This window comes from Emydura macquarii, unplaced genomic scaffold (assembly GCF_026122565.2).
Source record: "Emydura macquarii macquarii isolate MOO-44397 ecotype Brisbane River unplaced genomic scaffold, CSIRO-AGI_Emac_v2 contig_554, whole genome shotgun sequence".
Lineage (NCBI taxonomy): Eukaryota > Metazoa > Chordata > Testudines > Chelidae > Emydura > Emydura macquarii.
Window position 1 is genome coordinate 15,664,549 of NW_027130691.1, and position 14,289 is coordinate 15,678,837.

General features: G+C 38.3%; 1 protein-coding gene across 3 annotated transcripts in view; it reads left to right on the top strand.

The window, feature by feature from the left end:
• The window catches only part of HIRA (histone cell cycle regulator), a 51,936-nt gene that overhangs the window by 32,676 nt on the left and 4,971 nt on the right, over window positions 1-14,289 (top strand). For all 3 annotated transcript variants that reach the window (XM_067539870.1, XM_067539871.1, XM_067539872.1), the window contains 8 exons: window positions 1,030-1,200; window positions 4,712-4,916; window positions 5,812-5,916; window positions 6,911-7,059; window positions 9,027-9,188; window positions 10,072-10,130; window positions 11,280-11,385; window positions 12,792-12,914. In XM_067539870.1, the coding sequence (XP_067395971.1) occupies window positions 1,030-1,200; window positions 4,712-4,916; window positions 5,812-5,916; window positions 6,911-7,059; window positions 9,027-9,188; window positions 10,072-10,130; window positions 11,280-11,385; window positions 12,792-12,914 (1,080 nt within the window). The remainder of the gene's footprint in view (window positions 1-1,029; window positions 1,201-4,711; window positions 4,917-5,811; window positions 5,917-6,910; window positions 7,060-9,026; window positions 9,189-10,071; window positions 10,131-11,279; window positions 11,386-12,791; window positions 12,915-14,289) is intronic.

Consider the following 14,289-nt stretch of genomic DNA (forward strand, 5'->3'; position numbering starts at 1 on the left):
AGAGTGGTTTTCCTGCCAGAAAATATTGAGAATCTAATATTGTCCTGCACACTTCAGGATTTATTAATATTAGTTACTCTTTTAATAGTGATGGGAACTAATTATTCCAAACCTATGTTTTCTGTGAAGTCAGTTTATCCTTGTTAATATCCAGTGCGCATCAAGAGGCCCACTAGCATGAACACTTCTGTTTTCCTGCAAGAAATGGATCCATTGTTGGATTGAGTTTTGAGTTGGCAGATAACTAATAGCTTTAAAACTGCATTAATTAACCCTCCCAGGGTTGAACAAATCCCCAGGCACACACTGGAAATGCTCTTCTCCAGTGCAGTCAGGTGTATTTTGATTGTTTTCCACTGGTGTAACCACTATATCATCCTTATAAACACAGAGCTGCTATTAGTACAAGATTGCAGCCCCCTTAAAATCTCTTTATTCAATCTAAATTGAGTATTTTAAAAGTAAGCAAACCTTATTTAGATGAATTCTAGTGATGTAATGTCCTGTTGTGTAGTTCAAAGAGTGTTTGTAAGAACCAGATTATGTGGTTTGAACTATAGTGTAGGCAAACACCTATGCTTGTGTAAAATTTTCAGCATGCTACAGCAAATGAAATTTTCAGGGGAGCCCTCTAGATCATTTCATGCTGCTCTATTGCATATACATAATCACTAATTTATTATACTTGGACACTAAATGCCTACAGATAATATGTATTTTTAATCAGGGAATGGGAATTATAAAGAATGAATCAGTTGGATGTATCTAGATGAAAAGACTTTATATAGCAGCATTAATATTTCAACTCTCAGATCTATTATAAACAACTTTTGAGAGTAGCCAAGGCTTAGAGGATATTGACACATGAAAGGATACAGTGTATTTTAATTCACACACGTCCAAGAATGGCCAATTTAATGAAATTTAGTCCGTGTAGAAGGTTTTGATAAATGCTGATTTATTTTCATGAGTAGTATAGGACTCCAAATATATTTTCAATCTTTGTTTTTCTTTTTCCTTCCTTAATAGTGTAAATGCTACCTCTGCTTCTGCTGCAACCCCTGTATCATCTTCCTGTGTGCTAACAACTCCATCTAAGATCGAACCAATGAAAGCATTTGACTCCAGATTTACAGAACGATCCAAAGCCACCTCAGGGACTTCTGCTATAATAAATACAAATCAGACTGCCATAGACAGGTAAGTGATGGTACAGGGTAGGGGAGGGCACTCAAGCAGACAATGATAAAACAATATGATTCTCTGAGATGGATGCATCAGTGCTGGAATTCTGGAGATTAACTCAGATCTCCTCTATAGAGGGAGGCAATGAAAAAGATTTACAGGTAAGAAAGATTTTCTGAGGTATTCTTATCCATGGATACTCATATTGATGTTTTCAACATTAAGCATATGGGACCAAGAAAACTCTTCAGATCTTTCTTAGTTAAAACTTCTGCTTCAAGATAAAATCATTGTGTGTGTATGCTCTTCATGGAATATAATAATAGGCAGCCTGCCTGTTTGTATAACAGGGAGTTCCATCTCAACATAAATTACATTACGTGGAAAGTAGACCCCAAAAGATGCAGACATATTTCAGTTTTGTCCTGAGAACCCTGTACAGGCGAGAAATTTTGTTTTCAAAGTATTTGTCTGGTGTAGATCCATATGATCAGAATCTAAAAAGGAAAACCTTTCAGTGTTGTGACATGAGTTGTGCATGTTATAACATGTACACACAGACCCCTTAACGAATTGTGTAGAAGGTCTCTGTCTTGCCAGCGAGGTATGTAGTCACCCCATTTATGAACAATAAAAATCTGTTTTTTCATCTATCCCATATTTTCTCTCCTAAAACTGACTTCTTGTTAAAAAAGTCACTATTCCAGGGGATTGGAAGGTAGCAAATATTATATCTGTATTTTTTTAAAGGCTCATGAAGTGATTTGAGGAGTTATAGACCTAATCCGTACATCTGTACCTGGCAAATTGGTTGAAACAGTAATTAAAAATAGAATAATAGAACACCTGGAATATCATTATATGATAGGGTCTAACCAGCATGGTTCTGCAAAGGAATTTCATATTTTACTAATCTTAGAATTCTTTGAATGTGTCAATAGTAGTGGACAAAGGAAAATCACTGGATATAATTTATTTAGAGTGCTGGTAGACTTTTGACAAGTTCCTCCATGCAAAAGGTTACTGAAGAAGTTAGGTGTGGGTTGAGATGCAGAGTATTGTCAGGAATAAAAAACAGGCTAAGAGACAGAAAACAAAGATTAGAATTAAATGGTCAATTTTAATCATGGCAAAAGGTTTGAAGTGGGTGCCTCAAGCTTCCATACTAGGTCCTGTGTTTAACTTATTTACTAATTATCTGGAGAGGAGGTGAGTAGTGAGGTAGAATAATTTGCAGATGACACACAGTTATTTTCAGATACTTAGGACCAGAGAGGACTGTGGGGAACTTCAGAGAGACCTAAACAAGCTAGGTGAATGGGCAACGTGATGGTAAATGAAATTCAATGATTGTAAATGCAAAGTAATGCACATCAGAGGAAAATAATTAAATTACTCCTACATCATACAGGGTTCTAAATTATCTGTACTAACTCAAAAAAGGGGCCTGGGTGTCATCCTAGTCATTGAAGACCTGTTTAATGTGCAACTGTGGTCAAAAAAGCAAACAAGATGTTAGGGTACTTAAGGAATGGGCTTGTGAATAACATGGAGGATATTATAATGCAATTATATAAATCAATGAGGTGGCCTTATCTGGAATACTGTGTGCAGTGTTGGTCACCCACTCTCCAAAGAATATTGCAGAACTAGAGGGGATTTGGAGAAAAGCAACAAGAATGATTTTGGGCTTGGAAAAACTCAGAGAGATTGAAAAGAGTAGGATTGTTTATCTTAGAAAGGAGATGCATAAGTGGTACATGATAAAAGTATATAAAATAATGAATGGTCTAGAGAAAGTAGATCAGGAACTTTTGTTTTTTCTGACTCTTAACACAAGAGAAAGGGACAAGCAATGAAATTTAAAGATGGCAAATTCAAAACTAGTAAACACACAAGATGTAATTAGCCTGTGAAACTCAATGCCATAGGACGTTGTTGAGGTCAAGAACTTAACAAGATTCAAAAAGGGATTGGACATATATATGCATATCAAGAGTATCCAGAGTTGTCATAATTAATAACAAAACATTTGGAAAGGCTATTAAACCTCATAATTTAGGCCTGGAGTCTTTCTAGCTACTAGAAACCAGGATGACACCTAATATGGGGGGCAGATTACCCCACATCTGCCTACTGAGGGATTCTTAAACATTTCTCTAAAGCATCTGGTTCATTGTGAGAGACAGGACTATCAAGAACTTGGGTCTGATCCAGTAGGGGCAGTTCCTATGTTCCTAATGGGTATATTTTCCCAGTGTAAGTGGCATGGCAAACCGGTCCACAAATATCTATGTGAAGTACATTGTCTTTTCTGCCCGTTTCACAAAGTCAAAAGGGACATGGGTTGGGTACCCCTGTGAGTGAGTGAGGAAAGTAGTAGTATCCCAATTTACAGCTGGGGAAGCTGGAGGGACAGTGAGGTAGTGACTTGTCTGAGAGTCACTGTGATCTAGTGTCATGACATAGGTCTCCTGACACCTAGCCCTAAGTTCTCATTGTGATTCTGATACTGATGTTCTATATGACCTTGGACAAAAATCATTTAACCTCTGTGAGCCTAAGTCTTTCTATCCAGTAAAATGGGAGTAACCATCTTTACTCTGAAGAGGCGTTGCGAAGCCTATCTAAAGTTTTTGTGCTACATAAATGCAAAGAATTATGGACAAACAGCCGTAGAGTTGGGAATAGAAGTCATTCCCCATCTTGTGCTCATTTCTCTGTTATGTGGAGAAGAGGAGGAGGACAACTCTTTAAAGTTCCTTGCATGTTTAGATCAGCACAAGTTGAAAAATTCCCTTCCTCCCATCCTTCCCTGGTTGGACGTCTTGGAAAGCTTGGGGGAGGGTGGGAGAGGTTGCAAAAAGGGTTTTTATTACAAACTTAAATATAACTATGATTCCTGTGGATCACAATAATGTACGTATATATGTGCATTGAAAGCCAATGGTTAGAGATGTCAGGCATGCTGTGCATGTTAATTTACAGCCCTTGTGTACTTTTCATTTGCAAGCTTTCTACTATCAGTTTATGTACTTCCACCTCCCCCACTTTGCGCACCCATATATCCCTAATAGAATTGCTTCATTTCAGTTGTAATGGAAACCAATCTCTTTAAGCAAAATTCCAGTGTTATCTGATTTGGATATTATACCTGCTCTTCATGTGGTGCAGTATTCATTACATGGTAAAATAAAGCTTGTTTGTATTTTTAAAAAAGTATCTAGTTGCTGAATCACGTGTTAGTGGAGGACCCCAAGCCCTAGTTTACTATTTGTTTTTTTAAAGCAGAAAACTTACTTGAAGAAGCTGCATTTTCTATGTTCCGTATTTGCACTTGCACAAAGGAATTGGGCAGCCTTTTTTGATCACCTTAATTTTTTTCCTCTGCACCTTTTCAAATATATTCAAACATGCCTCAGAATGCACCTGCTGCTTAGTTGAAAGCACATAGTGGGTGGGATGGATGGCAACTTTGAATACATCTTATGTAAATTATGAAACAAATCTTTTACTTTTTATGCAGATTGAAGGATCAGAATTTAATTAAAGAGAATAAGCCCAAGGATATCCTGGAGAGCAGCAGTGACAGTGAGGAGAAGATTCCAGCTGCTAAACCGCTGGCACTGCCCAAGCGTAAACTAGAACTTGAGGGAGAAACAGTAGAAAAGAAGAAAAAAGGCAGGCCACGAAAGGACTCCAGACTAGTACCTGTGACTTTAACTGTTCAGGTAACCAGTATGTCAAAAATTTAATTAGTGTGCATAGTATTAGCATTTATGGTTTCTACTATTCATTAACTAAAGCAAAATGTTGTCTTTGCATTAGATTAGACAGAAGGTGTACAAGTGAAGACCACAAGTGCTAAGATCCCTCTAAATATTGAAGCTAGTCCTCTTGCTTGCTTTTTATCTAATTCTTAAGGTTTTAAAATAAAGGTGCACATAACACAACACATCTGTACACTAGGCACATACAAATATTGCAGCCATTAACTAAACAGCATGTATATAGTGTTGGAGTTAGATGTAGGACCTTGTCTTCTAAAAGCATCGATGTCTGCCACTTGAGCTACAAGAGAAACTCCATCAGCTGTCAGCAGTATTTAGCATTGGTAGCCACAAGAGGGTGACATAATTATAAGCACTTGAGCAGGTATAACCTTCTATTCAGTAGAGGGCAGTGGAGTACATACCAGGCTAGTACATGATGGCAGTACTTCCCATCATTCAGTTGCAATAGCCCTTTTCATTCCCAACATTGAAGGCCTGCCATTATCCTGAAACATACCAAAGCTTCCATTAGGTTAGTTCATATGGAAAATGTCAAAGATGGCCTACTGCAGACTGTAATGATGACATTATCATTCCTGAAAATTCTTAGTACTAGTTTAGAGAATGAAGACATTGTATTTATTCAATCTATATTAAGAAAAAGCTGTTGCATAAGGTTTCTCTGATAAGTGTTTTTAAACATTTCTTGAGGTTTTCCTCTTGGCAATACAGTCTGGACTATAATATATCTGTATTGAGGTGCCTTCATGAATGATACCTGTGCATTGTTCCAGTTGTTCATAAGTTTTTGTTTATAATTACTACATTTGTTACTGTTGATGTTTTTTTTCAGTCCCCAGCTGCACTGGCCTCTGAGAAGGATGCCACTTGCATCTCTGCACCAGCATTAGCACTTAAACTGCCAACCCCAATCCCACAGAAATCGTTTACATTGCAAGTAAGTGGGTGAGAGCAAAATTGTTTACTTAAAAGGCATTTCCCCCCAAAATACCCTTAAGACACTGAGAATCGTTATTATTAAACTGAGGGATTGGAGCAGAATCTGTTTCTCCCCTCCCCAAGGAGGAGACTTACCATCCCGGTTTCTTCTAAGGCTTTTCCACTTGGCTCTTTTCTTCCTCTTCTTCCTGCCACTGTAGGCGTCCCAACGGCCTTTCTTGCCCCTAGCTGACTTGGCTTTGGGACCTAAGCAAGTCACATGTACCCTCTGGCTTCTGCCTGCTTACTTCCTCTCTCACCTGGCTGCAAAGGCAATTCATTTCAGCAATTCATTCCTTCTTTTCTCCCCTGACTCGGCTTCAAAGACAAATATATTCCCCCTTTAGGCACTCCCTCCCTTCTTCCATTATTTAGCCTTAGTGTTACAGAAGAAGCAGTGGCAGCAGCTCCAGACAGGGCTGGTGCTTTCTCTTCACACATGCACCACAGCCAGCTCTCTACATTACTCAAGTGAAAAACCTGGGCATTTCCTCTGAGGTCTCTCCACATGGTAAAGTGACATGCTTAGCATATGGAGGGCCTAACATAACATTGATCTGTACCTATGAAGTCCCTTATCTGTGTGCTTTTACCATGTCTGGTTTTGACTGCAGGAATTCTGAAAGTCTGCAGCAGCAGCCCTGTTTGAACTAGATTTGCTGTCCAGGAATTGGAACAATTGACAGAAAAACATAAACTCTTTTTTCAGTTGGTGGGCTCAACATACATAGAAATCATTGATGGGGAGTAGCCCTTAGTGACCAATTGCCTCTGGAGTCTCTTCCCTTTTAAGTAGTTTGGTGTATTTTGAGGATATTTTAAACAAAAAACTCCAGAGTGTTTTCTCTTATCAGACACCAAGGTTTAATTGGGCCTCATTTTGGACCTACATTACTTGACACTTCTCTGAGCAGTTTCCTTTGGGTAACCAGATTTTTCTTTCATTTTTTCAGATAAGCTCAGATCCCTCCATGTATATTGAAGTGGAGAATGAGATGACCACAGTGGGAGGTTCCAAGCTGAGCAGGTTAAAGTGTAATCGGGAAGGCAAAGAATGGGAGACTGTCCTCACCAGTCGAATTCTTACTGCAGCAGGAAGCTGGTAAGAGAATGTGCTTGTGGAAGTAGGAGCCTCCAGAAAAGGTGTGATAGCCCTATGGCAGGAGAGAGCGTTTGGGGCTGTATTGTTACACCATTAAACAAGTGGTTAGTGGAAATCTTATTCCAAGTTCCCTTTGAGAACTTCTGATTACATTAATAAATAGATATTTATTTACCAATATTTCAATAGCTTCAGAGAATATTGCTACCCATTTGTCTTTATTTTTTTTAACCTCCCGTGCCTGGCATATTTTGCAAAATGTTTAATTACATTCACTATTACAGTGCATCACAGGATCCCTTATTTTTATGGAGTTATGTGATTCTTCATCGTGCAGAACGTCATTCTAAGAGCTTTCTCTTCTTCCCCTTCCTGCTAGCCTGCTCTGTGAGACTGATGTTCCTCTTCTCTCCTCCTGTAGCATTAGTAACTGGGGCCATTGGTTCTGTTGATCATTGTGGTTTGCTGTTTTTGTTGTTTTCTCTTGTAGCCTATCCACGGTACTTTGGTATTAAATGTGTTATATGAATAAATATATGCACTATATGTAGACCTGATGGTAGCCTCACTAGTAGATTAGCCCCTAAGGTCCTGACCTAACAGAAGTCTTTATAGCATCCCATGTCCCCATTAGTCAATTAAAATACTTCCTTTGTCAGACATTGCATTCCTGCATTAAATTCCCCCATTAAAGTGGACTGAATGATTAGAAGTAACAATTGTTTAAACAGCAACTACAACAAGAATGAAGGTTTAAAAGAACACTTTAAATAGAATATTTTTGTGGGGTAGGACTGTTGTTGGTGATAACTGCAGTTTCTCCTCCTCCTTAACACAGCCTTTAGTTTCTGCATCAGAAGTTTAAATTAAACTGTGTGATCTTGTTAAGATCAGAACTGTGAGATAGGTACCCACAAATCTGGTTTGCAGGTATTCATCTGAACCTTTTTCTGGTTTACATCCTTAGAGTTATACTGAGTTTTGCATTGGAACAAATTACACTCATGAATCACAGCTGAAATTGACCAGTTTTACATGGTTTTATGTGGAAGCGGTTATGTTTTGAGCTGTAATGTTTTGCAAAAACCCACATCGGTCCAAGTTGACTCAAACTTCAGCCAAAGCCAACCACAAGGCTCCCCTCCACCTGAGTTTCAAGCTAGTTAGGTAAAGGGTTGATTATAAAGTTATGTAGAGCTGTAATTGGAGCTCTCCTTCACATGGTGTCCTGTCTTCCATAACAGGAAACTGCAAACTCGTCATTCACATAGCTTGTCCAGTGTTTAGATTGGAAGCATTCCTTAAAGCAGGATAGAAATAATAAGTATGTAAAATTTAGGCTACAGTCCCCCATGCTCTTTAATGAAGGAGGTGGGAAGCACTCCTTTTACAGTATAAACGCTTCCTCACTGATGGAGATGCTATCCAGCACCACCTTTGAAACATACATCCAGGGCTTTGATGGCAAGGTAATTCAAACCTTTAATCTCAGATCGCCACGAAAGATACTTTTATATTTTGTCATTTAGAAATTCCCTGCTTTCACCTTTGCAGTGCTCTTGCCTGATAGTGCACAGCTTCCTCCCTGTCTTCTAAAGAGAGCATAGTCATTCCACTGTCTTGACAAACCATTCTCCCTATACATTCTTTTGAGTGTGGAAGTGGTCTTTTTTCCAAAAACCAACTTCTTCTTCATATGGCCAGTATGTATAGGCTTATGCTGATCAGGCACTCCTTCTTTCCTTCCCCATTGATATGTCGCATTCACCTCCATCTGCAGAATAAGAAACTTAAATTTAGGATTTAAAACCACATTTTCCTCTGTTTTTTGGCCTCTGCCTTCTGGAGCCAAGTTTTCTGAACCCTCACAGTTACTAGTGGGACCTCCTTTAGGTTGTATGATAACCCAAGAGATTTTGCCTCTTTCATTTCACTGAGTTTAAATGTTTCTTTTTGATTATTTTCAGTGAGGTGGTGAGTGTAGCCTGTGAGAAGAGGACTTTATCTGTATTTTCAGCTTGTGGTCGTCGCCTTCTCCCACCTATTGTATTGCATTCGCCTGTCTCCGCTTTAAATTGCACAGGTTCCTACGTCATGGCTCTCACCACTATTGCTACGCTTTCTGTCTGGTGAGTACTACATTATGCTGCCATGACTGCCAATGGGCATGGGCTATGTTTGACTGGTTACTTTGCTGCTTCCAGTTAATGACTTTGATTGGGGTTCATAGGGTTTTTTTTTCCAGTGACTGGGCTGGTATGTGGTTGCTGATGCTGTGGTTGAAATCAGGTTAGCTATGGATCCAGTCTTGTTTGTGGATGTGAAATTCACCCCTGTGTAGAGGGCCCACCACACAAGAGATGAGTCCTGCCTGCTTTCTTTTGGAGGTTTACGTAGAACTCTGTGCAAGGGTTAATTTAACCTAGAAAAAGGATGGTTTATCCTACTAAGAGTCATTTGTTTGAGCCACCTTCTAGAATAGGCTGATTTTAATCTGTAGAATTAAGAGAGAAAAGGAAAAATTGTTCAAATCTTCATTTTTAGTAAACCAACATTGACATTGGAGGGAGTGTGGAGGGATAGTATGGGCCTAGGAGTCAGAGGGCATCGGTTCAGTTCCCAGCTCTGCTCACTTTATGACCCTGGACAGTTCACTTAACCTCTCTCTCTATATTAATTTACTTATTTGTAAAATGGAGCAAATAATTCCTACCTATCTCACAGGAGTGTTGTGAGGCTTAATGTTTGCAAAGTGTGATGAGATTCTTGAATAGAAAGGCCATAGAAGTGCAAATAATTCTTCTTATAATCCTCTTTGGAAGCAAGGGTGCATATAGCTCTGCCATGCTGGAAGTATCTTGTGGCTGCCAAAATTGTGTTGTCAAGATAATGAAGAAAATATTAAATTACAAATGTTAATCAGAAAAATTCTAGAAACTGGTTGCTATAAAATTGGAGTATTCATTTGTTTTAATGTATCGATTTCCCCCCTCCCCTTTTCTCTCCCTTCAGGGATGTTCATAAACAGTCCGTGGTTGTTAAAGATGAGTCTCTGCAAACAATATTAGCAGGTAATGAAAGGGTACATTTACCTGCCTACCTTAGCCTTTCATTAATGAGTGTGCTAAAATTCTATCTACCCTGTAAAGCAAAAATAAAAGGTTTTTCTTCTGTATGTAGTTGGGTGTTAAATGAAAGTCACTGGATAATGTTGCATTACCACAGAAACAGTCAAGATAAAAACTTAGAGATAGCAGACTATTAAGGATGCTGTGATTTGTTCCATTCTTGTTTGTTTTTAAATGTGGAAATGCAGTGTTGTAGAGTTATCATGGAACACTTTCTAATCTGATGTATAAATCCACTAATACTATTGCAGTCCCTAATGCATATCTTGCATATATTCAGATGTTTTAAAACTTAATTGATCAGAAATTATCTGAATTTAACAAATCTGTGTTCTACCCTTGCCAGTATCTGGCAAAAAAAAAATCATTGTTCCAAGAAACACACAGATCTATCTGGATTTAATCTTAGTAGTATTAATCAAAGGCAATTTGAAGAATTTGTATGTGTATGTGTATGTGGTATGAACCCAGCAGACTACAAAAGTCATCTTAGACAGACAGCCACAAGTCCTGATCAATAGGTCCTGAGCTCAGAAGATGCTCCATAGAACTGTAGAATCAGAACATGTTGGTAAGCAGGATATATTGAATATCTCAGCATTATAGCATGTTTATCTTTAATACTATACCTTCCCAAGCATACTTTTTTAGGAGATTGGCATGGAGATATCTGCAAACTGAAATGTTTATTTTTAAAGATGACAGAAAAATAATTGGATGAATAATCTGCCCTGAGATATTGCAAATATTTCCCTTTTTACCAACTCTTTATGTATGTTGCAATTTCTCAAAATTATGTAATGACAGTTGCAAAGAAATGACGCATGTAATAGTGCATTGAGTTCAATGCTGAGAGCCTTTATGTCTAAACCCGCTCTGCTACTGACTTGCTTTTGTGCATTCAGAGAGTCACTTCACCTCTCTGCCTCAGCTTTACTGTTAATAAAATGGGAATAACACTTGTTACACCTACTTCAGTAGGGCTGTTGTGAGGATTAATTAATGGCTGTACAGCACTTTGAACATGTCAAGTTTTAAATGTTATGTAATGATTACTTCAGAGGAAATCATGAGATCTGATTTGGTCTGTAGGAAGTGATACAACTGTCTCTCAAATTTTGCTGACTCAGCATGGTATACCTGTTATGAGCCTGTCTGATGGAAAGGCATATTGTTTTAATCCTTCTCTTTCTACGTGGTAAGTTGCACATTCTTTCTTACCTTTTGTAAAGTTGTCTGGGTTGGCATGCTGGTTTTGATTTACTGTGCCTTTATTCTGTACTCTGAAAACTAACTCAAGCAGGAACACACTCTGGGCTTGTCTTCTAGTTTGCTCCCCACGTGCTAGAACATGAATGACTGGGCCAATCCCTTTCATGTTTTTATGATTTAGTATTGTTTAAAAGAAGCCTTGTAAGTTAAAAGCTTAAACTGAAATTTATTTCCTTACCATTTTTTCCCCACCCGTTATATATATATATACTGATTTGTTGTCATAGGGTTGCTTGTAACTGCCTGAAAGTTGACATGGATTTTAAATGGTCTGGTCATTCAGATGTTAGTGATTTTTGAATGTAAAAGATAAATAGTCCTGGGAAAAAATTAGACCAGAATAGCTGTCAGGAAACTTGGATGCTCTCTTACATTTAGATGGTAGTTTGTGTGTTTAGATTATGAGTTCTTTCTTTAAATAAATTGGGGGGTGGGAGGGGAACCCAGATAAAATCTGATTTTTACTGCCTGGCTCTAGTCTGTGCAGCGATATTCACAATTAAGGCTGACACTGCTCTTAAATCCTGCTGTCTTTTTCTCCACAACAATTGAACCAATGAAGCGTGGAGGATGGAATCTCAGCCATGATTCTGAATTTCCTGTCACTTTTCTGTTTGTGCCACATCCTCAGATTTATATAAAAGAATAGTCCTTTAGTCACCAGCTCAAATTAACTGTGCTGAAACAATCAAGATTATTGTAAGTATTTGTGTCATTGTGCCTCTTAGTTGTCTGGTAAGCATACAGGTGGCATTCGTTTGAGCAGCTAATTCCCCAGCCTGTCAAACCCATGTAGATTATATCCTTGATTAGGTATGGGAAGTGGAAACTGCAGCTGTCAACTCTCCCCTCTCAGTATGAAGGCGGCATCATATCCTCAGTATAAGGGAACTGCCAGAATGGCTGATCAACAATCTCTGAGAGTAGGATCTGATGTATGGAGAGGCTTGGGGTAAAGTTAGTTTCATGAGAAATAATTATCTAGGTTCTATACAGCTGTGGCCCTACTGTGGTGTGCATTCTTGTTTTCAATATGGCAGTTCCAAGTATGGCAACCTGTAAAATGTGCCAGGGGATTTTCTCTTTATGCTTTCCAGAGCTCATGCCAAATCCTGTTTAGGCTATGTGATTAATTCCATTGACTTCAATGGGACCATTTGTGTGAATAAGGTGAGCAGGATTTGGCTCAAAGCCTTGTACATTGCACCAGTGTCATATTTTATTATTGTGAAAATGCAAATGGAATGTAAAGCAGAATAGAAGAGTCATCTGCCATGTGATGCACCATTTACTTTGTTCTAATATGGTATTGGTTTTTTTTTCTCCCCACAGGAATCTTGTCTCTGATAAACAGGACTCCTTAGCACAATGTGCAGACTACAGGAATAGTTTACCGTCCCAAGAAGCCATGCTGTGTTCAGGACCCTTAGCCATAATACAGGGACGAACATCCAAGTATGCATTTAGGCATTTTGTTTGTGTTCACTGTGGTCTGTTTTTGCATCATATACAGTCAGCTGAATTGCCCTGTGTTAATTTTGGTTGTACTATCTAGTATCAATGTGACTAAATGCTTGAATTCATTAGTTATTTTCAGAAATATCAGTGGTTTGGAGGGCTAATCTGTCAATCAGATTCATATAGTGAGTGTTTTTAAGCCTTACACCTTTGTAACCTTTTCTCTGTTTATCTCAGAAAATATTTGGATAATGGGAAGGTGGCTGCACACTATGGTTAATAATTCTACTTTTATGGTTCTTCCTTACCTTACTTATTGGACCATCATTCCAAGAGTGGCTTGGTCTACAGGCTTCCATTTTGGCTTATTCAGTTGTTCTTAGTTGGCTTATTCTGTGAAGTCTTTGTGTATTTTAGGGAAGATTGGATAGTTAATTAGTCAGTTGCTGCATATTTTTCACTTCTGATCACATCACCAGGGAATAGTGAGAGCCAGTGGAAGTTTCCATATACCTCAGTGGCTCATCTTCACCTGCCACTCCCATCCCTGGCTACTAATTTATATACTCTCTCATAGCCAACTTTGACTTTATTTTACTAATTTTTATACCCAAATGAGAGAAGCTGTATGTAGGATAATGGGACTGACTTTCTTTCCTTTAATACAAATAAATAAATAAAAATAAAGTCGAGAAAATTAGGATTTGAAAAAGAATGGAAATAAGAGTTTGGAGTTTATTTTGTAAAAAAGGAAATATCCAGATGAAAAATTAGTTAAGGTTTGTAAATTGTTTTAGTTACTTAAAAAAGTAACTTTATTAGAACATTGTAGTTAACTTTAAAAAAATGTCCAGCTTTTAACAAAGACAAGTTATAAAACTAGCCTTCATTTAGTTTCCTGGCTTTCACATGTTTGTGAATGGGGGTTAAGGAGTGTTCTGAAGGGTTATATAAACATACAAGATGATAGCCCCGACCCTGGAGAGCTTATAATGTTAAAGACAAAAAACAGATAAAGGGAGGTGAAAAGGGATGCAGCATACAAGCAAAGTGATCAGGATGATGATAGGAACTTGGCTGTGTTAGTTCCATTTTGTTTATTTGCTTATATATTTGATTTTATAATATAAATGAAACTATATAAACTGATCTTTGCTGTTGTGGAAGGGAGTGGAACACACTTGGGATTGAAGTGGGCAAGAGGAAGGGGTTGTGGGAGTGGGGAAGAGAAAAGAGAGAGGTAAATGAGGTGGTGGAGAACCATAGTAGACAGGAACAGTGGGGTTGGGAACCTGAGAGTTTGCAATGATAGGAGAGGGATGGGTGACAAGGGAGAAGCAATCAATGACAATATAGTAAAATCCAGAGTCAG